This window comes from Camelus dromedarius, chromosome 28 (genome assembly GCF_036321535.1).
Source record: "Camelus dromedarius isolate mCamDro1 chromosome 28, mCamDro1.pat, whole genome shotgun sequence".
NCBI lineage: Eukaryota > Metazoa > Chordata > Mammalia > Artiodactyla > Camelidae > Camelus > Camelus dromedarius.
This window is the reverse complement of record NC_087463.1, coordinates 14,849,401-14,875,386: the sequence shown is the minus strand read 5'-3', so window position 1 is coordinate 14,875,386 and position 25,986 is coordinate 14,849,401. Positions and strand designations below refer to the sequence as shown.

Genomic DNA, 25,986 nt, shown 5'->3' with positions numbered 1-25,986 from the left:
GGCAGATTCCATTCCACTAAGAGTCAACCTATTAAATAGGCAAAAAGAACAATACATTACATTAAAATAAAAAATCTGATGACTAGTGGTTTGCACTGGGCAGAAGGTTAATACTTAATTCTTCCTGCTGTGTTGAACCATGTGAACACCATTCTGAATGCAGGGTGGGAAATAAAAAAGAGGCCTTCAATAGGCCTGGAAATGCTTGCATGAGCCTAGGATGATTTTCTGAGCAATAACTTATTAAACCTTAGTTAGACCTCTGTTCTGCAGATAAATACTCTTTAGTTCTGCCCTGCCTCCAACACAACCGCCCTCCCACTTCCCCCAGCTCTGCCTCCCTCCCTCCCCCGACTTCAGGCAAATCTTCCTGCATCTGTTTGGCTTGGCAACACACACTAGCATTCCACCACATGCCACCTGGCCACTGAGGGAAGATTGCAACATATTCGGCAAAATAAGAAACCTGCTCAAAAGGAAAAGCGATCTGCAGGGAGGGTTCTGGGAGCAAAGATCAGCGGATTGCAGGGCTCCACTTGGTAAGGGAGGTGCCTCTGAACCACACAGTGCCATACCCTGCCCTTGACCCCTTCCTGGTTGTGAGACTGAGACAATGTTCCCAGGTGCACTTTCTAATGGAACTTTCCGCTCTCTGAGAACCATCAGCTTCTCTGAACCCAGAACCTCTGTGCAAGCCTTAGCTGGTCAGTTCAAAGCAGCGAAGATAAATTGGCTGTGGCCACTTTCTGGATGCCTACAGGAAGGACGTCAGCAAAAGCACGACGTCTGGTATTTGCCTCTGTTTCAACCCACATTATCAGGGAACCTGTCAGTCCCTGAGACAAAGGAGCATCTATTCCCTTAGCAGCAACTTAAAAATTCTCTCCTTGTTTCATGTCTTCTCTGTGAATTGAGATGGTGACCGTGTTTCAAGTTCTCAGTCCATCAAGGAAACACATGATGAACCAGAGGGTAAACACAATGACAGGAGAAATCAGGGAAAAGAGATGCAAATCCCCCTGCCCCCTGACAGCACTTCCGAAGGGCCTGCCTCTCTCCGGGGGTGAGGCCTGCAGGATAAACGAGCTATTTTAAAATCTGTGTATCTGCTTTGTAGCCCACACACTATTCATCAATGGACAATATGCTTTATAATAAATGTGATCTGCAAATCAGAAGCAGACTCGCTGGTGCAAAACTGCAAAAATAAATCCACCCACGTCCTGCCATGACACAGGCAGCAGAAAGCATCTTGAAATAACACTTGCTTAAGGAGAATAAACGCTTCCCATTTTCTAAGCACTGCAACATGGAAGTGACAGTCTAAGTACTGAGGTTAGACTAATGCCTAAGAAAATCAACGACTGTTCCTAGAAGCTGGAAAAATAAATGTGTGGAAGAGGACAGAAGCAAAGGCCAGGGCCCGGGCTCTGCCACCCCCTAAGGTGACAGGCACCAGTACACTGGCCTCCCCAGCCTTGGCCGTGAAGGCGTAAGTGGGATCATGTCGCTCCTCTCTCACCCTTTCTGTGCCTGCCATCCCCGTGTATCCACAGGGACCTTCCATGATCCACTCACACCCACGGCTTCAAAACCTACACATCCCATCCCTCTGTACCATGTTCGCCTCCATGCTGGTCCTCCTACTCTGCAGGCAAACTTGGACCTCAAGACCTTTGCACTGGCTCTTCCCTCCGGCTGAAATGACCTGCTCCCAGCTACCTGCCCGGCTTGTTCAGCATCATCTCAGGGGGGCCTGCCTTGACTGCTCCCTGTAAACCCTAAACCGGAGATGCCACGTACCACCTCTTTGCTATTCTCCGTAGCACTCATCATCATCCAGCATACTAGATTTTTATCCAATTACTTTGTTCATCTGTCTCCCTGCTGCCGGAGTGTAAGTTGCGTGAGGGCAGAGATTTTTGCTGTTGGTGTTCACTGCTGTATATACCCAGACCTTAGAATGGTGTCTGGCATGCAGAGGGCACTCAGTTCATTTAATAAATGATTATCATCTCATCGACTAATGACAGAACACATTTTATTAGTCTGAGACAGTCCATCTGGGGAGTTCCACCCATTTGTTCAAGCAATAAAAAAAAAAGGTTCATCTATGAGAAACAGGGAGGTTTCCAGAAAAGATATAAGTAAATATTGTGATTCCATGAGTCAGAATCACACAACCATATCCTTCACCCTGAGATCAATTCTCTCCAAAATACTCTGATAAAACAAACACACTGAAATACACATCATCAACACCTGGAACCCTCCCGTCCAGGTTTTCTCTGTTCTAGTACCAGGATACAGACACTGGGTACAGAATTTTAACTGCATTATTGCCTGAGCCCTTCAAATTAAGCCTGTTTTTCAATACAAAGGCAATATCAAATGGGGGAGAGAATGCGGCAATAAATTTTTCCAACATTGTTTAAACTACCCCCATCCAAATTTCTAATTAGTACTTGATTTAAAAAAAAAAAAAAAAAAAAAGACCCTCAACTTTTTTCTTCTAGATGAAGGCATGCATCTTGCTCTCCAAGGTGAACTTTTTGTTTCCTTCTAGTCTCTTTTCACAAGCTGTCTTGTCCATCAGTCATGCCTACCTCTGGCTCCAGAGAGTCACCGAATGGCCTTTAAAGTATCATGGTACCCAGATCAGTATCAGTATGTACTCAGTCCATGCATGTGATCCTCTTCCAGGGTTCCACAGATGAAGTCAATATTGTTATTTCCTAATTTTTCTCAATGTTCTTGTGTTAGATCAGCAGCTCTCTGAGAGCAATAAACCATTAAAGGAAACTGACCACACTTAATGCTGCTTGAATTGTGTTTCATTTGTGACTCTTTTCTCAATAAAGGATCAGCTCCTTGGGTACAGGGATAGTTGCTATATCCCCCAAACTCGTGGCATCCTTCACAAGTTTAAAATGTAGATGTGATAAAAAACATCTCTGCCAAGACACAGCACACCACTTATTCAGTGGTCCTCCTAGAGACCCAAGTCTGGGTTCCTTAGAATTATCTCAAGTATTTTAATAACTGACTCCAGCATTACCTCTTCAAGTAACAGGTCTTCATTTGAAGAGTAATGGAATTTTAGCCTCTATGATTTTCAAATACGACATATATGCAATTTTCTGTAAATTGCAAGTTAAGCTCCAAATTAAGTGGCAATCTAAACTCTGGGGATTAACACCTAACAATCAGAATCGGAATATTTAAAAGTGCTTAATAATGTGAACTTCAGGAAACACATTCTTGTGACAGTTTTCATAAACAAAATAAAATGATATGTAAAATTCAGCTTATCTATTCTATGTACGTATTGGCTGAAAAGAAAATTTCAAATTTTAAAACTCTAGGTGGGAATGATACTGAAGGAAAGATTAAGGGAGCACTCATTTTCCAGAAGGCCTGATGGCTCACATCTGAATTTAAGTGCACAATCGCCAAATTATTCTAATAGTAGGAGGTAATCCTAAACCCACTTCTTTCTACCTATCTCCTCTTTGTAATGGTATGGAAAGCAAACCCACTTAATAAGAAAATAAAAATCTCTTTATAAAGGCTTCTGTGTAACTTCATCTGGATTAACTCCAATATTTCAAAACACAAGAATTTTTATACCTATAATTTACCTTATCATCTTAAAATACTTAAATGTATGAAAATCACTCTCAAGTCAAATCCATGAAAACTACCCACTAGCAATCTGAGTAGACTATTTCAACCACAAATTCTCCCAATTTCATGTATTATGGTTATCAGCTTTATAAAGTAAAAGTTACAAAGTGACGCAACTTGGGGGTTGGACCTTTATGCCTTTATTGTCAATTCCTCTGTGTGATTTGCCCACATGTATCTACCTGTCCATGCAGAGGTTGAGCGGATCAGGACAGTGGGGAAACTCAGTATTTTTCTAATATTTACTAGAATTTTTTACAAGATAGATAATGGTCTGTCAGTCAAAATATGTGAGTAGACTCACAGACGCTAAAAAGATATATTGTGTAAGAAAATCGTATTAATCACTAAGAAAAACATCTGTTGTTTTTCTGAGTTACTTTTTTTCACGGTTCAGAAATTTAATACTTTCAATATGGCTGAATCTGTCCATCTTTCATGATTTCCTTTTCTGCTTCCAAGGTTAGGAATGTATCATCCTTTGCAGATCAGATACTCATTTTTTAAAAAACTGCTTCTTATCCTACAGTATGAAACATTTTATATGAAATTATTTAAGAATCTAGATTTAGGTAAATCTCAAATTTATCTTAGTGCTAGGTTTAGGTGTTAGATTCAATCAATGTTATGAGTTTTATTTAGTGACTGTATCCACACAAAAGTGGAGATGGTTTATCTGAGTGGTGGAACTGTGGTTTATTTTCCTTATTTGTTAAATCTAAATGCATATGATATTTAAGTGTGTGTACTGTACACAATTAACAGTTCCCATATTGTAAAGAAGAGTAAGGGTTAACATTTTCTTGTATTAAAATATATTTCAAACAGGAAGAAATGCAGAGACATGCATTAAATATTCTTTTCTTTAGCCCTTCCTCAGGATGAATTCTCTAGCGTATGTATAAAGTTAACAGAGTCAAATCTGCAGAGAAAAAGCTTCATCTTTGTTCCAGTTATGGCCCTACAATGTGACATTACCATGAAAGTGACAGGCATCTGTTTAATTCCTGTGTGGATGCACCATTCAATGGCAAGAACTGTCTTGCTGTCTCTCTGTCCTTGGCCCCGGGCAGGTGCTCACAGAAGAGCTCTGTGGAAGGCAGGCAGGCAGGCAGGCAGGAAGGCAGGCAAGGAAGGGATTCATTCAACTCCACATTTGATGGGAAAGAGGAATTACTCATGCTGATAATCATGCCCCCAAATTCTTCAGTAGCCTTCCACATTAAAAGCAATTTGTTGAAACTTGCTAATCATGATTAAGGAAATTTGGGGGCAAAATGGAAACCATATCACTGCTGGTTTCTACCTTCAGTTTTTCAAACACAGCCCCCCCACTGACACAAATCCTGGTCTCCTTTCTGGGTCCAGTCCCCATCTTCCCCTTCCTGACATCACTCCTGTCCATCATGACCCACGGCATCCTGTCCCATGTGTAAGCAATCCATCCCCCGTCGCCAGTGCTGGGTGTCAGCACCTGCACTGTGCCTGTTACCGAGAATCAGTGCCCCCTCTGGGCCGGCCTCATCTCAGCTGTCCAGTCTGCTGCACAGAAAGTTCTACAACCCAGGCTTCCCAAACTTCTATATTCCAATATTAGGAAGTAGAGTACTTCACATGCCGTATATTCAAAAATAATTATTGCACACTTGTGGGATAAAAAGGATACTCTCTGTAACTGTGAAAATAATGCCCTCAGTTTCCTCATCTTTAATCTGGGAAGGAATTGGCCTATATAATTCCTAAGGAAACTCACAGCTCTGTAAGTTTATGAATATAAAATTTAAAAAATGACTCCTGCATAATCTGTCAGAGAAGAATACCATACTGCAGAACACAGGAGCATCTTCTGCTAATATAACTTCCCCCGAGGGTGCAGGCTGGCCCTTAGGCACACTGTGTTTATTAAGACTAGATTCATTGCTTGTCCTTTGCTACAGCATCTGGGCATCCTCATAATATATGCCAATGTGCAGAATATTGTATCAGGATTAAGAAACCATAGCTTCTGTAGAGATGAAGTAAATTTAAATATTAAAATTGCATTAACATGTTTAAAATTACATTACAATTTAGAATCCCTTTTTTCAAGTGGAAAAGCATAATCAGTAAATACATACTGAAGAGACAGTAACCTTTAGGCACTTTTATTCATGAGACAGATAATACAAAGAACGCTGTCAGAGCATTGCTGTCAGCGTGCAGTGTTCAACTCAGCCTAACTCCTTAGGAAAGTCTGAGACTCGTTAGTGCTACAGCAGAGCTCCTGGCCTGAAAAGCTCCCCACTTTGAAGAAGTGTGACGTTTTTTCGCTGGAACTTAGCAGATATGTTTCAATACTCCTACGCCACCTCAACTTTTCTATTCAACTCAATTAAAAAAATCTGGACCACAGCAGCTTTTTATCTCCCTTCAAAAGTCAAATACCTAGTCATGTACTTTAAAAGAATATGAAATAAAATCCTCAACAGGTATAATTATGAAGCTTTCAAAATGCTCTCAAGGCAATGGATGAGTTAGGACATAAATGGGTCATTAAATGCATTTTAAAAGTCTGTCAGTTCTGCACCGACCTACAGAGAGTAAGAAAAAGAAACTGTATATCTATGAAACTATTTGAGTCATCATATACTTCATGTAATAGTGCCCTACCCTATTCCAGCCTCCCAGAAGGAAAGAAGAACAGAATAAAAGATCATGGGTTGAAAACAGGTTCCTCAAAGTTATTATATGAGGGAAGTAAAAGCCATTTCAGTTACTCCAATCTATAAAAATTAAGTCCCAAAAGAAGGCCACGTAAATTCCAGGGACCCGTGAAAGGCAGATTTGCTTGGGAAAAGGCTGGTCTTGACCTCCTGGAGGAATTCCCTCACTTCCTGCTTACTAGGTAAAGGGCACAGTACTTATCACTAAAATAAACACTGACTGGTTTCAAAGAATGGGCAGATGCCTAAAAGAACTCATATGAAGTATCGAAACACTAAGTGTGGTCACAACAGTCAAACCAGAGAAAGCAGGACCCCTTCCAATGCAACTTATGACACCATTTCATTTTATAACCTTTCCCTTCACATGAAGCACTCTATTCAAAAGGGCCACAACAGTCCCTGATTCTAAAATGATCAGGGTATATAAAAAGCAGGCTTCTTGAAATTCAATCTACTTCATCCTCCATCCCGAAAGCTGAACTTCCTGTTAAAACGTGGTGATGCCTAGAGACCACCGAGGTGTCAACTCAGGACACAGCACAGAACAGTCAGGACACTGACGATTTAATTCAGGCCCACTCAGGCAGGCCACCTGTTTCACTTACTTATTCTCCTATATTCCTCTGTATCCCAGTTTGCCCAAACAAGCAGTAGCAAAAAAAAAAAAAAAAAAAAAAAAAAAAAAAAAAATCAAAGGAGATTCAAAAGGAAAATCCACCGGGAACATGTATCCATGATGCATACTGAGTCAAGATTATTTCTAAAAATCTTTCAATAATTTCCATCTGCCCAGAAAAATCACCAAGCTCCTGCAATATGTATTTTAGCTAATATTTTCAACACTATCCTTTTAGGCTTTTTTCCTCTTTAAATGGGAGCTGAGTACACACAGCAGGTGGACTGTCCTGGCATCCTCTCTTGTGTAGGACATGGAATATTATGCTGCCTGGTATGAACTGAGGGAACTGGATGATCGCAGACAGGATACTAAACCTCTGAATGATCACCAGCCAGGTGGGGAATGGGTTTCCCGAGCTTCTTTTGGCATTCTTCTACCAGATATTCTGGTATTCGTGCATTTAATCAACAGTTTCAACAACTTTATGAATTTCCTGCTTTTTCCTCATTTTTGCAAATGTCTTAGTAGTATTATTGTGGGTTTAAGAAGGTCAATATACTTATGGCATTAATTCACCTTAGCAGTAATAATATGCAGTTAATTATTTTTATTAAAAAATCCACTTGATCATTTCAAATTACACCAATAGATTACGATTTAGATTAGCCTCAATTTTAAACCATCGACTATGCAGACAGACCAAACATGTACTAAATTTAAGACAATTCTTACACAGAGTAAATTTCTTCTGGTACTGCGAACTTTTATGCAGAGAGAACAATCTTCGTATTAGCATGTATTAAAAACTGTGAATTTATTTCAATACCTAGGAATTCTGCCTCCAAGCTAGCCAAGAGAAGCAGCTGCAGCATTTATGAAACCCTCTAAAAGGAGTATCTAATAAAGCCTATTCCCAAATACTGCCCTCATTTGTAAACCAGACAACATGGTACAGATAACATTAAATTGCTGCTTAAAAGCCACAGCCTATAGGAGGAAAAGTCAACTTAACTGGAAACATGGCATGCTAGAAACATAATCAAAATGGCATGGTAAAAATGTAAGGGGCCTGAAATGCCAGCAGAAATATTTTTAAGTTTCAAAATTCAATGGAGCAGACACAATTAAAGGTCCTTTTCTACAATGCATAGCCCACACACGAACTCAAATCTTTTCAAGGACTGCATCATCACAGGGCAATGTTAAGGCTCTATGATGCTGATTATCCAAGAGGCAAATACTCAGGGAAGATGAGATGACAGCACGAAGGACATCAAAGCTTGTCACTGAAGTAAACATTTCCAGGTATGCCTTAAATCCATGTTGCCCTGTGTCTAATGCTATGTGGTCAAAAAGCGACTATTCATAGTTAACCTAATTACCTCCCTTGCACATTACAGATACCTGGTTAAGAAGGGAAAAAACACCTCATTTAAAACTCACCAGAAACCTGTGAGTTGGATGTTTTTAGCCTTTTTCACTGATGAGGGAGTCTAACCCCTCCAGGACAAGTCAACAATCTGCCCAGTCCCGTCCATCAGGGCAGTGCTCCCAGGCACCAAATCCAAGGCACCTCTAAAGCTTTCAACATTAAAATGTCCCATCACAGAAAGCACTAAATTGCATTTTGGCTACATAGGCTTTTTAACTGTGCAAAGATACATGTATTTTTAAAATTTCCATTACATATACACAAAAAGATATGATGGAATACTAGTTGTCACACCTAATGACAGTATCACATACCTACATCTGAAACAGTAAACTATTTCACATGATGGCTGGGAAGGCCGAGTGAGACCGTGGGATGGTTATACAGACTAAGCAAAATAAAGGCAGGCACTCTTCAAATTCTCAATTGCTACAGAAACATGAGTTATCACCTGCAAGTCCTGTATGTTTGTGTGTATACACACACACCCATGGCACTGCCTACACTTCTCAAAACATCCCTGAGAGTTAATACAGGAATATTCTCATATATAACCACATTGAGAGAGCTACCCAGGGGAAAAAAGTTTACGGAATCCAACCAGAAACCAAGACGGAATACTAACTTTTTTCTCTTCCATTACATCGTGGATTTAAAGAAAGGTGTGATTTATACATAAAGTCCTAGAATTATTTTTTTTAAGGTAAAAAAGAGATACCAACTAACACATGTCAAAAACGTTCTGCACAGTCAGATCACTTCTCTGAAAGAGATTCAAACTAAAATTCCTCCGAACCAAAAATAGTTGGGGTACTCCTCTGTCGCTCAGCAAAAGGAATTTCTCATCACAAAAGACCACTACCCTACTTCTAAGAAGTGCCTGTCCACTGAGAAGGCACAGGGACAAGTTCAGAGAACTGGGATGGAAATCAAAACGTGTATGCAGTGGGTGTCAGAATGTGTGTTTCTGCCCCCCCCCCCCTTGGGCCCTTTTAAGTCTGCTTATGTTATGAATTCTGTGTCAGCAAGAAACAGATAGTCCCAGAAACTTTCCAAGGACCCAGCGGACCTTAAACACTTAGTGACATTAATAATGGGATTAGAAAACGGGCTCCTGAAGCCTTTAAGACACAGAGTCCTGCAGTCATTCCACATGGAAGTGTGTTGAAAGTGGACACAAATGCTGGTAAATGGTGAGCCCACTGCCTCGGCGTAACTGTCATGCAGTTAAGAAGCTCATAACCAAACTCAGGAATTCAAAAAACTAATCTCAGAAAATAACGAAATGATCCATTAAATGACCATGAATATGCCACAAACTGAACTGACTGAGATCTTGAAATATTATAACTGATTAGAACCAATAAATGTAAGAACCAATTCTACTTTTCTGAGGTGTCAGACCGGGTGGAAAAAAATCTACAGTCCCAAGGGCTTCCAATGTATTTTTTCCTAGGACTCTGATTAACATTTTTTAGAATCATGATGCATTTTAGATTAATTCATGACTAGATGTTTGAGAGGCACAGACAGAAAAGTACTCAACAAGTTAACCTCATAATACGGTCTAAGGCATAGGACCATGAAATACAAGCATATTTGTAAAAGGAATCTGGAATGGTTTTTTCCCCCATCAAGAAAGATTTTTGACATCATTCAAAAACCAGACTGCAGTCGATTTTTCATGTAAACGAATAATGAAATGTCCTTCGGACCAAAGCAGCAGATACTTGAAACGTCAAAAAAGCCTGGTGGCAGCCAGACTGTAGACGCCCAAGTGAATGTTTTCCCTCAAGATAAATAAGGCCGCGGCAGCTGCTCCTACACTTAACACCCCTGCCAGCATGAAACGCAGACCAAGTGTTGAATGGAGCAGACAGTTTCGTTATGCGACAAGTTTTGTTTTTGCTTCTTGAAGGAATGAATTTTTGCTCTAAAAGAAAACCAGCTTCCTACCAACCACTTACAAATTTATGTAAGTGTACAAAAATACAGACATGAAAATGAAAACTGCTGTGGATGAAATGGGACTTAATCTTCAAGAAAAGCTCTTTATTCTAGAACTTACATTTCCTAATTGGAAGAATTCTGCTTTCCCCAGTATGGTCCTTGTGATGGCTAGAATGGTCTTTGTATGTAAATTACATGTAATCTTTGGTATGTTTGTTTTTTAATTACAATGGAAACTTCAAACCAAATGAGACTAACTATGTAAATTCATCCTACCTCACATTTAACTGCAAAATGATTTAAATTTCTGATGCTGTAACTGAGTACAGTATCTGAAGTTATCAAAGCTTTAGGAAATGGATTTTGTCAATCTTCATGTGGCAAGTGGTCCAAATTCAGCGTGGAATTGTACTGCCCCTTGAAGCCTACACTTGTGATGGAACTTTCGTGGGTTGAAGGTCACAAGTTATTATCAAAATTTTATTGAAATTTGTACCATTTTATAAAAACGGTATCGGTTCAGACTAAGAAAAAGCACTCAGGTATTTCCTAATAAAAGGGGCTAGGAATAATGAAAAGGATTTATGGAAGGGAAAAGAAAAAGAAACAGTTATAAAACACCAAGAATAATATAATATTTGCCTTTAGCATCTGATTATACCTCTAAAATGGTGAAAACCAATGATGGAGCAGTGGTAAAGTTTACTCAAACCGTCCAAAATACCTCTCAATACACAGCAATAAAAGATGATACAATTCCACAGCCATACTGAGCCATTCACTTTGAAAAGTCACAATTTACAACTGAAACCCAGACCAAAAGTCTCCTAGATACTTCAGAGTCATATCCTCAAACCAGCAATCACGAAATTCAGGGGGAGAAAACTTCCAGTTCAAAATATAAGGAGTTTTCCCTTAAAAACAACAACAACAACAACAACCCACCACTCAATGGCTAGTGATTATTAGTAAAAGAAAGCGAACTGATGAAACTTTTCATCCCCCAACGAACTATACAAGCTGCAGAGTCATCATTTCCCAGTGGGGTTGAGCAGCTGTCTTTCTGTGCTCCATTTCACCGAAAGGGAGAGAGCAAGAACACAAAGCAAGAAAGGCCAGAATCTGTTGCAGGGCGTCTGTTTCCACAGCTGGAGACAGGGCACTTACTATGCTATATACAGCAGCCCAGCTTAGACGCTCAAGTGGGCAGTGTTAAATTGCAGGGCTGGGCAATCTGACCATTAACAAGTCCCCAATCAGTTTTGCCTCGCCTTGGCCTGTAAGCCAATCTGCTCCAAAAACACATCTCTTCCTGTCCCACAAGTATGAAGACCCTTGTTCAGTATTACTTAATGGGATGAAAAAACTAAGACAATACATTATATAACCAGGGATGGCCCTCCAGAGCTAAAAGGACATTAGAAAAAACTGGCCCAACTTTTCACACAATTATTAAGAGACTAGACAAGTTTAAGGCGAGATTGTCCCCCTTGTATCAGAACTGATTATTTTTTAAAGCAAAGTAGTGTCACCGGCTGTAGCTGTAGACAGCTTTTAAATGCATCTCCGACGTCAATGCATTGGGGCACTGGCAGATCAACTTAAGTAACAAAGTTTAAAAATTTTTTTATTCAGGAGGAAGGAAAAACTGAGAAAGGGTTGTCTGGATTTTCAAAGCAGAGTTATCTGACTGTGCGGACCTGAGGAAATGGTATTTTCTGAAATGCTAACTCGTTTCATGGATCTCTACCAAAGGCTGGACCACAAATCAGGGTCCCAGAACTCGGCGAAACGTTAAGTTACCCTGGCCCCAGGCAAGGAAACTCCCAGAAGGGAGAATGATGGAGTTTACTTTAATTATGCTGCAGAATAAGCTTGCTGGGCTTGAATCAGTCCCTTCCGATCAGCCGGCACACGGAAATGCATGCTAACTTACCGGGGCCCCGGCTCCCGTGGAACCAGAGCTGGCGGCGTTATCCTCCTCGGGGCTCTGGGGAGCTTCCTCCGGCCCCCGAGTCACAAGAATCCTGAAATGCTGTTGCCCTGCATTTTGATCTTGCCTGATCTTAAACGTGCAGCCCTGACCCTGCGGCGACCTTTCCACGGAGTTGGTCCTGTGGATTTCGGGAGCCACCCTGCGGCCCCGAGGCGGCGTCTCCGGGTGTCCCAGGTGACTGCGCTCTTCTGTTGGGCTCCCGCGTTCGGCTCGCGGCTGCGTGGGGTACGACGTGCTCCTCTCTAGCCGGATGCGGGGATACCTCACCAACCTGTCCCCCTTGGTGCCAGTGAACCCGAAGTTGAAGTCCCCACCCAGCCCCGGCGCACCAGGTTGCGGCTGCTGCAACTGGAAGACAAAGCACCGCTTCCCGGAACTTCCAGAAGCATCTGGAACGTGCTGCAGGGACCAGCGCCTGGGCTCCGGCGCCGATGGGCTGCTCTGGCCATCAGCCCCGAAGGGCGTCAGCCTCACCTGGCGCACGTCGGCGCTGGAGGCGCGGTGCTGGATGCGGAGCCCGCCGCCGCCGCCGCCGCCGCCGCCCTCCGGCCCCCGGGCGGCCGACGGCTCGGCCTCCTCGCGGCCGTCGGGGGCCGCGGGGCCCGGTGCTCGGCGGCCGCACGTGCCATTGACCTGCGGGCCCGGGGCCCTGGATGCCCTGGGAGGGGAGCTGTCCGGGCTCTCGGGCTCCGAGCAGCCGCCCCGAGACGCCGAGCCGGCGTCGCCGTCCAGGCCCTCAGGCGGCCCGCACCCTTCGGGGGCCCCGTCGGCCGCTTTGCGCTGCAGCGAGATCTGCACGGACGAGCTCCGGGTGGGACGGGCGTCGACGGGGCTCAGGAGCTGTGGGATGAACATGGACGTGCTGCGCTTGAGCGCGCCCACGCCTCCCTGCAGGCCGCCTCCGCCGTCCTCTGCTCCGTTCGGGGTGAAGGGGTGAGGGCCGCTCCTCCGCGGGAGCGTGTGGAATGCCATGAAAAAGTCGTCTTCTCTCTCCTGGTCTAGGATCTCTGATTCGGGGGCTGTGTTGCTGCGACTAGAGCCAAAATGAAACCGAAGCCGATGGGCCATGGTGCCCAGAGGGCCTGGGAGGGAGAGGGCGAGCGGCAACAACAAGCCCGACGCTGCCAGAAGTCAAAAACTAAAGACACAAACTCCAAGAAAAAGTGTCCCATCTGCCAAACCGTTAGCACTGCGGCACCAAGAGCGACAGATAGCAGAAATAACCCAAGTGGCAAGCGGCATTCCAGGCATGATTGGATAAGAGCAAAAAGCTCTCATCCACACTGTGACAGAGGGTAGGATGGCCAGAACCACATGACCGCCGTCTCCCCCTCCAATGCCAGCTTGTGGACTTAGTGGAGTTTTCCCCCCTCTCGCTCTCTTTTTTTTTTTTTTTTTTTTTTTTAAACAGCAAGAGCCTGAAACAGCACCTTCCCAGCTGCTGCTTTTCCATCAGACAGGAGTGGCCCCAGCAGGGAGCTCTCACAGCTGACTAAGGCAGCAAACACACTCCGAGCCATGCTGCTATAAATCTAACCGCATCGCGCTCACAGGACAGTTCTTCCCGAACTAAGCAGGGCGCCGGGGCTCTCTCAAACCAGTGCGAGCCTGAGATCTGGCATTGAACACAGGAGCACACACAGCATTCCACCACCTTTCCCACTGAACCAAACAGTGACAAGTGAAAATGCCTGGCTGCAGGAAAAACCCTTTCACGAGCAATCGGATGTTACGTTCCTCTGTTATTTATGATATCACCGCACTGCCATGATGGAATGCAAACTAATAAAACGTACTATAAATACAATTACACACCCCACAGAATGAGTGTCCTTCCAGTGCTAAATAATTAGACCATGATCTACAAGTTACAAAATAGATAAGTGGTAGGGGACAGAACTTACTGCCAGTCAGTGGTCTGCCTCCTGGCACTTTTTCACCTAAAAGATGGGGGTGGGGGCGGGGCAGCGGCAATCTCACACATAATATGATTCTCAGACATGGTAGTAGCAGAGGAAAGGAACCCAGCTGGAGAAAACATTCTCTCCCATCTGCCAGATAGGAGGAAAAAAAAAACAATACCCGCTCCCCGAAAAAAGAGAAGGAAAACTGAAGAAGGGTGTGCACGTGGTTTTTGAAATGAGTTAACTTAAATACCAGCAGAAAAAAGGCTGCCCGGAGCTGACCGTTATCCAGCAAGAAGTCAGCAATATCACCCCAGTTGGGATACAAACATAGAATCCTGCTATTTTTGTGGAGGGCCAAAAAGGACCTAAGTAATAAAAGTGAAAGTCCACGTTCAAAAAGCTGTCATCGGATTTGTAGCTAACTTGGAGATATTCTGTGTGTTTTAAACGTACTCTTTTTCATGATCCAGAAACATCAGTTATTTAACAAAGAGGTTTATTTAGGAGGGAGTAAAAAAATAAGGGGAAGGGAATACCAAGCTACAAAGAGTGACAAAAAGTTTATTTTAAAATCTGCAAAGTATGACTTTGTCAACAGCTCTGGAGACCGAGGTGTGGAGAATTAACCCTGTGTTTACATATATCCGAAGCTGTTTTCTAAAGGCACGTGTTTTAAATGCCAAAAATGATCTCTGAGGGAAATGGGAGCCGGTTTGTGTCATGCTAAAACTGCCAAGTACTGCTAAAGTCACCTATTGTCTTAGCTGGATTAACAGCCAACAAAGAAAAAACCACTACCAGCAGCATTCACTGCACAGTAACAACACTGCAGATGGCCTGGGGCAAAGCTAGGTACATAAAACACAGTTTTTCAGATAAAGTTTGTATTCACACGGGATTTCTTAGAGCTCTGCATTCAAAGCCCTTTTTGGCTTGGAAGTACAGTTGAGGGCCCACAGCAAGGTCATCTCAGCAAGTCATTCTTTTAGACAATGGAAATGGGAAACAAAAAATAATTTTTTTTTACAGTGAATTTCCTTTAATAGAAGAAAAATAATTAGTTAAAACACATCTGACAAGATGCAATTTTTCCTCAAAGCTGACCGTTTCTTCACCTTGAAGAAGCATTTTATACGCAATAAGTGAAGGAGTAAAGGTTAGCCTGTGGCTTTGTCTGTGTCTCCAGGGACTTACTGTTACTCTGCTGAACATTGCCTAGTTCAATGTTTGCTGGATGAGAGATGGAGTGCTACGAACTGCAACCTCAAGCAGAATTTTCCATTCGATTTAACAAGAAAATAACTTCATACACAGAGGTAAAGTGATTTAGCTATTCAGTACTAAGTATCACCCAAGGTACAAAATGTCGAGTTCAACACAAAGCCACTGAGAATCCACGTATTTTACTAGAAAAGGTATCAGGATGGTAGGCGAGCATCTGTTGGCTTTCTAATTTGGAGAATAATACCAGGCACACAAGATCAAATATACTCCCAAGTTCAATGCTAAGGGTTAAAGCCCTCGCTATTCACTGACACTGGCCTGAGACTTAGGAGACCAGCAGGTATGTAATTACATAAGGGCTCCAAAACCCAGCTGTTTCATTTACAAGAACAGGGAATTAAATGAGTTGTACTGTAACGCTCCTCCAGATCAAATATTGTGTTAAACTCAAGCTATTCAAAAACTTGTAGTTTCAGTTGAATTCTGCAGAAAGAAGGTTTCATAAAAACATTTCTTTTGAGCAAATAATACACAGTTGGACCCTCCATATCCATGCATTCTGCACTCTGGATTCAACCGTGAATCAAAATTATTTGGGGAAAAAAAATTCCAGAAAGTTCCAAAAAGCAAAACTCAAATTTGCCTCATGTAGACAACTAGTTACATAGCATTTACATTGTATTGGGTATCATAAGTAATCTAGAGATGATTTAAAGTATACAGGAGGATGTGTGTAGGTTATAAACAAATATCATTTCATTTTATATAAGGGACTTGAGCATCCTTGAATTTTGTTATCTGCAGGGGTCCTGAAACCAATCCATGGATACTCAGGGACAACGGTACATAAGTTTCAGGGAAAGTAAATTTGAGTGCAACTGACTACACTGAGTTGTAATACCACTTCTGAGTACTTTAAAAGCTTAAACATATCATAATAATATTCATTTTCATACTTGGAACATTTGGCTCATGGACTTAATGTATACATTCCAGGGAGTTAAATCTGGCAACATGCTTTAAGCAAGCATTCTGAATTTTGTTTCTGAAATTCCATTTCTAAAATGAAATCTAAGTTATGTCAGTTACATATATATATGTACATACGTATGTACGTACATATATATGTATATATGTATACACATAACTATCAATCTATAGAAAATGTTAGAACGTACCAGTTTTATGCCTCAGGCAGATTTCTGGTTCTTCGAAGGTATTTTCTACCAATTTCCCTTGAGAAAATACCACTTTTTAAATACAGCTTAATTTACCTGCTAAATATAGATTCACTTTTTGCTATATACTGTTAATTAGATTTTTATTTTCCCAAAGAGATTCACTATTGAACATGTCACAGTCTTACAGTCTGGCTGATACAGAAAAACCCTGAAAGGTTCATTTACATGAGTAACGGCCCCTCAGATTTGCCTACCATTTTCTATCCCCAACAGAAGAGCAGAAGCATGTACGGTTTGATGTCTCACTGGTGTGACTTTCACAATATTAACTATGATGAAAAACATATGCATATACAAGTAAATTTTGTCCTACCCATACAAAAATATTTGTTTGAATTATAAACATTAAACTAGTAATGGGACAAAAAAAATGTTATTTTGAAAGACATTTATACTGTCAGAAATACAACATAAATACAGATTTTTAAAAAGATGCTTCTCTAAAAATTTGTTTTTAAAAAAAATGAAGCAAAAATTAAAAATCAGGACCCACTTACCAATCTGTTTTCATCAAATACTTCAAACAAGAGTCTGTGATTAGATGGGTTTACCTATAAAGGACGAAAATAATATTTTTTAAATGGGCATAAATAATTCAAAGAATGAAATAAGAGACTGAAAGAATAAAATACTTTATAATGTGCCCAAATGAATTGTGTAATATAAACCACTTGCTCTTCTGGAAATCCTGTATCTACTAAATCAAATTTTCTAATACCTGATTTCTACACTTATTATTTAGGCATACCAGAAGAAGGAAATGCTTGTTTCAAGCTGCCTTTCTAACACAAGAAATGATAATTCTAAATAGTTCTTAAAAGTTCCTTAATCTCCCCTAAAAAGGCATCCTCATGCCTGCAGACCAAGACTACATCCTCACAAAGGTCTATGCCTGAGGAAATTTCTTAAGGCTAATAACAGCAATGATAATAATAATAATAATAATAATAATAATAATAATAATAATAATAATAATAATAATAATAATAATAATAATAATAATAATAATAATAATAAAATAGGGAAAGCAGCTTTTTTCCATTCTGTGAATACTTTTTAGGCTATTATCTCCTCATTAAACATCAAAAACATGTGATCTCATTTAGTCTCAAAGCAACCCTATGATGTGTAACTGTCACTCAAATTTACAAAGGAGGAGCTGAGACCAAGATGATGAAGTGACTTGCCCAAAGCCCACAGCTAGGATGCAAGGCAACCAGGATGCCCACCGGTCTGGCCTGCCCTTCCTCAGAGCCCAAGCTCTGAACCATTAGAGAGACAAAGAAATCAAAGATGGTCCCACTTCCAGCAACTGTGGGGTCAGCGTCAGAGCTACTGGGCTTTTGATGATGTCTTTTTGCTTCTTTTCTGTCTCTTTACCCAAACCTCACCAAAATAACAGGAATCATCATTCAGACTCAAGGATCACTTAGTTAAGTAGCAACCACGTGCGAGACGTGGTAGGAAGCATTCTCATTTCTATCGTGGCCCGTAAATCCTGGAAACAGCCCTATCAAGTGAGGATGCCTGTCTCCTAGTGAGAAGGGAGCCCGTGGGGGGGGGGTGCCAGTCCTCAGGCAGCTTCTCCAGGGGCAGAAAGGCTGTAAGTGGTAGAGCCAGATGTGGGACCCATGTCTACTGCTACAAAGTGTCAGCTGCTTCACCATGCAGAATTAAGTGACATAACCTTTGACGGAACAGAGAACACGACTTGTGCTTCTGACCTCTCGGCTTGCTCTCAGCCCAGTGATGGAGCAAGGAGGTGTACGAGGGGTAGTGTCTGTCTGTAAGCTCAGTGAAGGGGTGTGCTGCTGACTACCCACAGGTCCTGGCACATGCTGGCACACAGTAGACGCTCAGTAAAGAACTGTGCAATGAATACAACAAAAACGGTTTTTAAAAATGCCAAAAAACAAAATAGAGTTTATATATGTTTAGAGCTAAGGTAAGTTGGAAAAAATCTTGGATGTACTACAATTTACATAAATGTGGCCAAGGTGTGAAACGGAAAGAAGTTTAAGTCATCTGGAGTATCCCCAATGGAAAGTTGTATCTGAGTTAACGAAGGGCCCAATAGCACCTATCTGCCCCATCACTTTTTCAGTCCTTCAGAGAGTAATTTAAAATACATCTGGTAAAGGCTACACACAGGATCTCACCAAGTATTAAAATACCAATGCCATAATTTAGCTCTGAACGTAACAGAAAACAGATGTTGTATACAGTGTCTTAAGTTTGGAGCACATAAAATAAACTACTATTGTGATTGAAAGGAAGAAATCAGGACCAATTATAATGGTTCTAATGGTAACCTTGTCCTTTGGGAATCTATACTAATCAGATCTCATCTGGAGCATGTCTGGAGGTAAAGCAGTTTTTAATACCACAGCTATTCAGACAATTAAAATTAACTCAACTTGAAGAGAAAAAAATCTTTTCCATTAAATAGCTGAGCACTTTAATATTTTCAAAATTTCAGTACAAAAAAAAAAAAAAGGAACAACCACAAAAACTCTCAGAACAGTCATCTCTATTAATCCATAGAACTCAAGTCATTTCTACATATAGCCTTCTAGATATTAAACATAAAAGCCTAAGGAAATTTTACCTAATTTGGTGATATTTAAACTCCAGAAGTAGATTTATAATACACACATACACTCACACTGAATATTTTAACTGTAAAAGTTTTCTTTCCTAACTGGAACATGACTGGTAATTTTTAGCTTGGTTTTAATCATGTTGGCTCTGTTAGGCTCATGTCTCATAGAAATAATTAGGTTATTGTTTTAATTACATTTTACCTTATTTTTCAAAAGAAAAATATGAATAGAAGATCTAAAAGATGGTCTTTGGATAACTTTTTGTTTCACTCGAATGTCCCCAAATGAAACAAGTCCAGATTTTTGTCTTTGAAAGTTTGGGATACATTAGGAAGCTACCCAACTGTTTCTCATATTATAAGGAATTTCATGATAAAAATTTAACAGCTTTCACTCAATATAATGGATTGCAATACAATCTAACTACCAATAACAACTATTACAAAAAAAAAAAAAAAAAAAAACCAGAAAAGAAAAGAAAGAAAGAAGAAGAAAAGAAAGAAAAAGAAAAACTTACTCTAAAATAAAATTCTTCATTCCATTTTGGGTTCAGCGTCTGGAAGAGAAATCATCTTGTAATTTCTTTTGCAGTCTTTTGAAACATTAACAGTTACTAGTACAATGCAACCCACATATTTGCTTAAATTTTTTTTTAATCATAAACAAAATAGCTAAAAGATTTTCAAAATGGCAATATAAGAAGCATTTAGTCAATTATTTGAGACTATACTATAAACCAAACTAGATGGGGAGGGGATGTATTTATAAAACAGATGATTCATCAAAAAGAAACCATAAATTCCATGCTATCAACCAGAAGGAATAATACCAGGGACCTACAAAGAGCCATCATCATAAAAATATAAAGACATCCTTCAAGAAATTCACATTGACATGATTATTCCATCAAGAAGGAAGTGAACTTTGTTTACTTCCTTCAACCTGCTACAAATCTGTTTTGGAGAGCAATGAGGCAGGTGGTAGAAGGTGAAAGTGTTCACTATTTAAATACTGAAATCTAAAGAATATTTTATAAAGAATACTAATGATCAGATTATATAATGTGAAGGAAAAAAATAACCCTGCTGGTTCTAAACCAAAAGTGAATTATTTTTTCCCCAAAATAACCAGGTTTAAAAATATTCATCCACCTATCCTTCAGTCCTTTGCTCGCTCCATCCATCCATCCATCCATCCATCCATCTCCATATCAGTCTATTTAAATATGTATCTCACAGGGACATGGAAAGGATACTTTTGTCCTCAGCTTGGACAAAAGGTGGACTGTCAAACATCCTTTGAAACTAAGACAAAACACACTGTGAAAAGAATACATATACACATGTTTGTGCATTTGGACACGCATACTACTCAAAACACATCTCTGAAAAATTACATGTAAAAATCTGAGACTGAAAAATCACAATGACTCACCAATGACTACAGACATTTTTAAGTTAGAATGATATTTGCCTTTATCAATTATTTCCTCTAACATACTAAGGCGAAGAGCAGCAAAATAACACAAAGCACTGTAAAATAAACACAGAATTTGTACAACATCGAACTGGCATTTAAAAAAAAAAAAGTCAGTGCTTTCCCCACCCATAACTCCACAGTGAATTCAACCCTAAATAAAGGGGTTTCATACCTCCAGGCATGAATGGAGCCGGGGATGGTAATGAGTGAGAGGGAGCGGGAGGACCGGGGAGGGGGGCGCGGGCTCAGGCCTGCCCCGGGCTGTAGCCCTCCCAGGGACCCGGGGACCGGCTTCCTAGAAATGCGGAGGCGGAGAGGCAAAGGACAGGTGAGGGAAGGACACAGCCACGTGAGACCACAAAACACATGAAGGACCAGGTACCCGGCCACAAGGAGAGGAGGAGGAAAACAGTTCTTAAACCCGAGCGCAGCACAGAAATACTAACCGGGAGTCTGGCTGCCGAGCGAGGCAGCCCGAGCAGCCCCAGCTACTGGGCGACACCCTCTCCCGTGGAGAGGAGGGAGGAGGACCTCCCCTCGGGAACGAAAACCATTTCCGTCTCCCGGATCGCCGGCTCCGGTGGCTTTGGTTCTCTGCTCCCTCCGCGTCCGGCGGGCAACCAGGTCCCCGGCGGCCCTGCCTGCCAGGCGGGCCTCCCGCCCCACTGGAAACTGCACCAGTGACAGCGCCCAACAGGGAACAATGGCCTCCGTCCTTCGCAGGAATCCTCCCCCCTAACCAAAACACCGGCTCCCGTTTGCAAAACTGATTTTTAGCCGCGGTCAGAATGCCAGGTGGAAGACACACTGGGTTATTCCTTACACAAAACGCCCTGGCCACAGACCCCAGGAGTCTGCACAATAGCAGGGGAGGTATCTTTTTTTTTTTTAAGCCATCCTGCTCTCCAGAAACTGCTTATCACACAGTGTTAGACTGTTTACCCCCTAAAGGTGGGGAGGGAAAAATAACAGTAATCCATAAATAATACTGAAGCACAGGTGGGACTTTTGATAGAAAACACGCACCTTGAATAAATGTCCCAAATAGGGAGTAATCAGTTTAATATATTTTATAGATGTATATAAAAACATGGGGATAGATGAATTAAGATATAATTAGGGAAAGAAAACTTTAATTGAAGTTGTGTATGTAAAATTTGGAAAAGTGAAACATATACACACATAAGTTACATAGTTTTATTACTAATTTTTAAAATTTGTTTTCACGTAGCTAAGTATCTTACTTCCTTCAGTCATACTTGTTTTAAGTTAAACCATTCCTTCTGTGCCTACCAATTCCACAAGCCATTCCATCTCATTAAATGTACTTCAAATTACTTTAAATTTGTTTTCATAAGCTAACAAGCCATCAAGAACAAATCCTTGCTTTGCTTTATTCTTTGGAGGGAAAAAAACCTGCTACTTGTAGTAATGCTTGCTTTAATACTGTTTTTACAGTCATTTAACTAAAAGCCAAAACCCATTATCTTAGGTTAACACTGAAAAGTTTGGTCTCTGTTGAATTTTTAGATTTAATTCTGATAGGTGCTTAAATTAAAAATATTGCCATCTTAAAATTAAAATATAAACTTCTACATGAGCCCAAACACATAATTTAATCACATTAAATTATGACTTAAATGGAGTTTAATTAAGGATGGACACTTACCTTTTTAATTGTTTTTGTCTGCACCAAAGCAAGTTCTCTATTCTCATCTGCCACGTACAGTGAAAGTTTCACGTATGGATCACTGTAAGAAAAAACAGGATCACACTTTTCATTTTACAAATACAAAAAAGAAAGTTGTCAAAACCTAAAATGCAAATACAAAAATATCAGTTAATGACCCTGCTTTAGTAAATTTCACAAACTTAAGCAGTAATATTTTCAACATGCTTTCTAGGAAAACATACTGAGAAAAGTTTTTATCAACAAGAACAAATGATGTTTATTTAAAAGCAAACCTAACATGAAATTCATATTCTGTCTTTAAAGATCATCTTCCCTATTAATTCAAAAGAATTAATCTGCCATAGTTTTTTCTAAGCACAGATTCTGGAAGATTAAACAATAAAATTTATTAAAAGGCATACAAAATTTGTTCAGACCAGCAAAATCTAGCTAGAAAATTTAGTTTGCATCTTATTTCTATTCTGATTTCCACTTTCTAGGTAAAAAAATTTTTTTCTTTTAGTGGAGCTAAAGCAGGCATTGTTCATCTAAACCAACACATATCATCTTATAGATAAAAACAAAAACTCAAAAACAAAAAATTAAAGCCCAGGAAGTCAACAGAGAGCTATCCAAAGTTACAGATTTCAGTAAAATTCTGATTAAATTTCAGGTTTCCTGACTTCAAGTTCCAGAGTCCCCATCATTTCCCTGGAAAACTGTTAACTTTTAGCAAGAAGTGTACTGAATGGATTACTTACTGTGGATTATCTACTAAGAACTTGGTAAATCCACTCATCACAGGGTCTAGTATTGCTAAGCTACTGGGGTAGCTCAAATCTAGTTATAAGAATCTGGGATCCAGGTTCTTCTGTTTCTCCTAATTACTTGAGATCCTTAAAATCATAGAAAGGGCTCTCAGGTATTCAATCCCCAAATTTTCATTTATCTGATTATCTGAAGTAGATGAGTTATTTCTAGCCAATTTGAGAACCATCCTTTTGTAGTTAAATACAACATGACTATTAACCCTTATTTTGCAATGTTCAGGATATTTCTAAAGATTACACAGAGTATCATAAAATTCTTAAGACTATATTGGTTTTTAATTGATAGCTCAATAAACATGCCATGAAATCCCTTAAGGAAAGAGAAACGTGTGATAAAACGAAAAGCTTAGTAGTAACAGGACTACACTCGATATCCAAAAAACAAATCACAAGCCATTGAAAAATACTGTTGGTGCATATATGTAGCACTTTATTAATCATAAATGCATCTTAATGGAAACTACAACACATCTCCTTAAAAAAAACAGGAACAGAATTTTCTCAGTTACATTCTATTACGGGTAAATACTCTTATTATGAGTAAGTACTTTTAACATTCTGGTTTAGAAGAAGGTGTTAATTAATCCCTGATTTCTTATCCTTAAGCTACAGGCGCTATTTCATTAAAGAATACACCCAAGTCTCCTTGTCTGGACACGCTCAGCCTCAAAATGAAGAAGAATCAAGAGCTACAACCTAATCTAAAGACCCCAGGAGGACCTTCCTAATTACAGCCACGGTCTGGGTGATGAATCAGTATATTTCCAGGTCGGTGGTTCTCGGACTTTAGCTTATCACAACTGCCTGAGGACGAGGGAAGTCAAAACACAGATTGCTGGGCCCCAACCCCGAAGACCCCCAAAGATCTCATAGGTCTGGGCTGGGATGGCAGAATTGGCATCTCGAACAAATGCCCAGTGAGGCTGATGCTCTTGATCCAGGAATCATGCTCTCGGAACCATTGTTCTAGATGAGTTATTTGAAAAGGGTAATTTTTTAGCTATCGAAACCCATTTTCTATTTCCAGCCACCAAGCCGTTGCTAAAAAAAGCTCACAGCCTGATATCTCTGTTATCTCAAGAACAGGCTCCCAGGATGCTGTGGAGGTGCGTGCGCGCGCGCGCGCGCACACACACACACACATATAATCCCACGTTACAGAGAACACAATAAACTCTGCTGACTGCCATCTCTTGTTTTCATGGCCCTTGGCTATCCTGATTGCTGCCTATTATGTAACTGCAATAAAGAGCCAGGCACTCGCTTTAATGGAACATCCACATTCTTCTTCTAATCATTTATTTACCTCAGTTTATAGCCCCTGAATAGTTCACAGTAAGTGACACATGCAGTTGGGGGTGGAGGGTGGGGTCTCTGAGTCTTGGACAGTGTCTCCCAGCTGTGACAAGGCCGGCGGGTCTGGGCCTGTCCTGAGTGCTCATCCAAGCAGAGATAAGAGCCAAGGGTGTCTACGTGAAAGACTGGCCAAGAAACAGCCGTTATAACCGTGATCTCTATTCTTTCCTCTCTTACTTTTTTGGTTCTCTGTGGCTCCTCCCGAGCCCCCTATTTCTGCTGTGAATGCTGATCTGACTTGACACCGATTACCTCACAGTATAAACGGGGCTGGGGTGGGGGGGGGGGTGTGGCCAACCACAGCACACCAAGTATTCCATGCTCCTTCATTACTCCTGCCCCCGCGGGGTCTGGGTGGAGATGATCAAACTGGTAATCTTATCTTGGCAACCAGTTACTGTCCTGGTGGTTGGTGTGCAGTACCACTCAGGGCTGGCAGTAACATTACTAAGAAGCTCAGTGCTTTGTGGTTTCGAAGAGAAATTCTGTTTTGTAAATCTTTCGTTTTCTCTGCGTAGTGAAGCTGTTTAGGTATTAACATTCTTTCTTTTCAGCCTTTAAAAGGAAACAAACTGATAATGGATTCAAACACCATCCTAGTATGAACTGAGTGCCTGCTATACTCCAGGCAAGGACAAGAGCATCAGAAATAAAAGACACTGTCCCTGCCCCATTTGAATGGGGCACAGAAGTAAAGCAATGATTGTGACTGAGTGTGTCAAGTACCCTGGGACCCAACATTCCACAGCAGTGGTTCCTGACCTTGTGCACACCAGTGTCACCTGTAATCGGGTGCCTGGCCCTACCTCAGACCTACTAGATCACAATCTCCAGGCTTGGGACCTGGGGATCTGCATCTGTCAAGTATCCCAGGTGATGTCCATGCACTGGTCCATCTGGGCATCTCTGCCAGAGAGGATTCTGTAAGGCTGAGACAGGGGAGGACCAAGACACTTGAATGGACAGAGGGAAGACAGAGGGAAGAGCCTGAGCAAAGGTCCGGTGACAGCTGGGAGCTGGAGTTATGAACATTAACATTGGCACAGATCAACTCTAGAAGGTTCCAAGAGAAGAGGCAGCTGGAGAGAGGCCCCCGGCTCAAATCATAAGGAACCTAGCATGCAACTAAGCAGCTGGCCATCACCACTGGGGCTCAGTCTTGGCTCCCACTATTTGTAGCTGTATGACTTTGGGAAACTCATATAGCTTCTTGGTGCTTGAGTTTCACCACCTGTATATTGGGGACAAGAGCAGTACTTTCCTTTTGTAAGGAGGCTGTTAGTAA

The 25,986-nt window shown here is 41.0% G+C and overlaps 1 protein-coding gene across 9 annotated transcripts in view; it reads right to left on the bottom strand.

The window, feature by feature from the left end:
• The window catches only part of NEDD4L (NEDD4 like E3 ubiquitin protein ligase), a 299,087-nt gene that overhangs the window by 114,397 nt on the left and 158,704 nt on the right, over nucleotides 1-25,986 (bottom strand). For 8 of the 9 annotated variants that reach the window (XM_031441829.2, XM_064480368.1, XM_064480373.1 and 5 more), the window contains 3 exons: nucleotides 22,513-22,594; nucleotides 19,882-19,920; nucleotides 17,259-17,312 (listed from right to left, as the gene is read on the bottom strand). In XM_031441829.2, the coding sequence (XP_031297689.1) occupies nucleotides 17,259-17,312; nucleotides 19,882-19,920; nucleotides 22,513-22,594 (175 nt within the window). Of the gene's footprint in view, nucleotides 1-17,258; nucleotides 17,313-19,881; nucleotides 19,921-21,289; nucleotides 21,413-22,512; nucleotides 22,595-25,986 lie in introns of those variants that run through there. The other variant, XM_064480371.1, reaches the window with a different exon arrangement.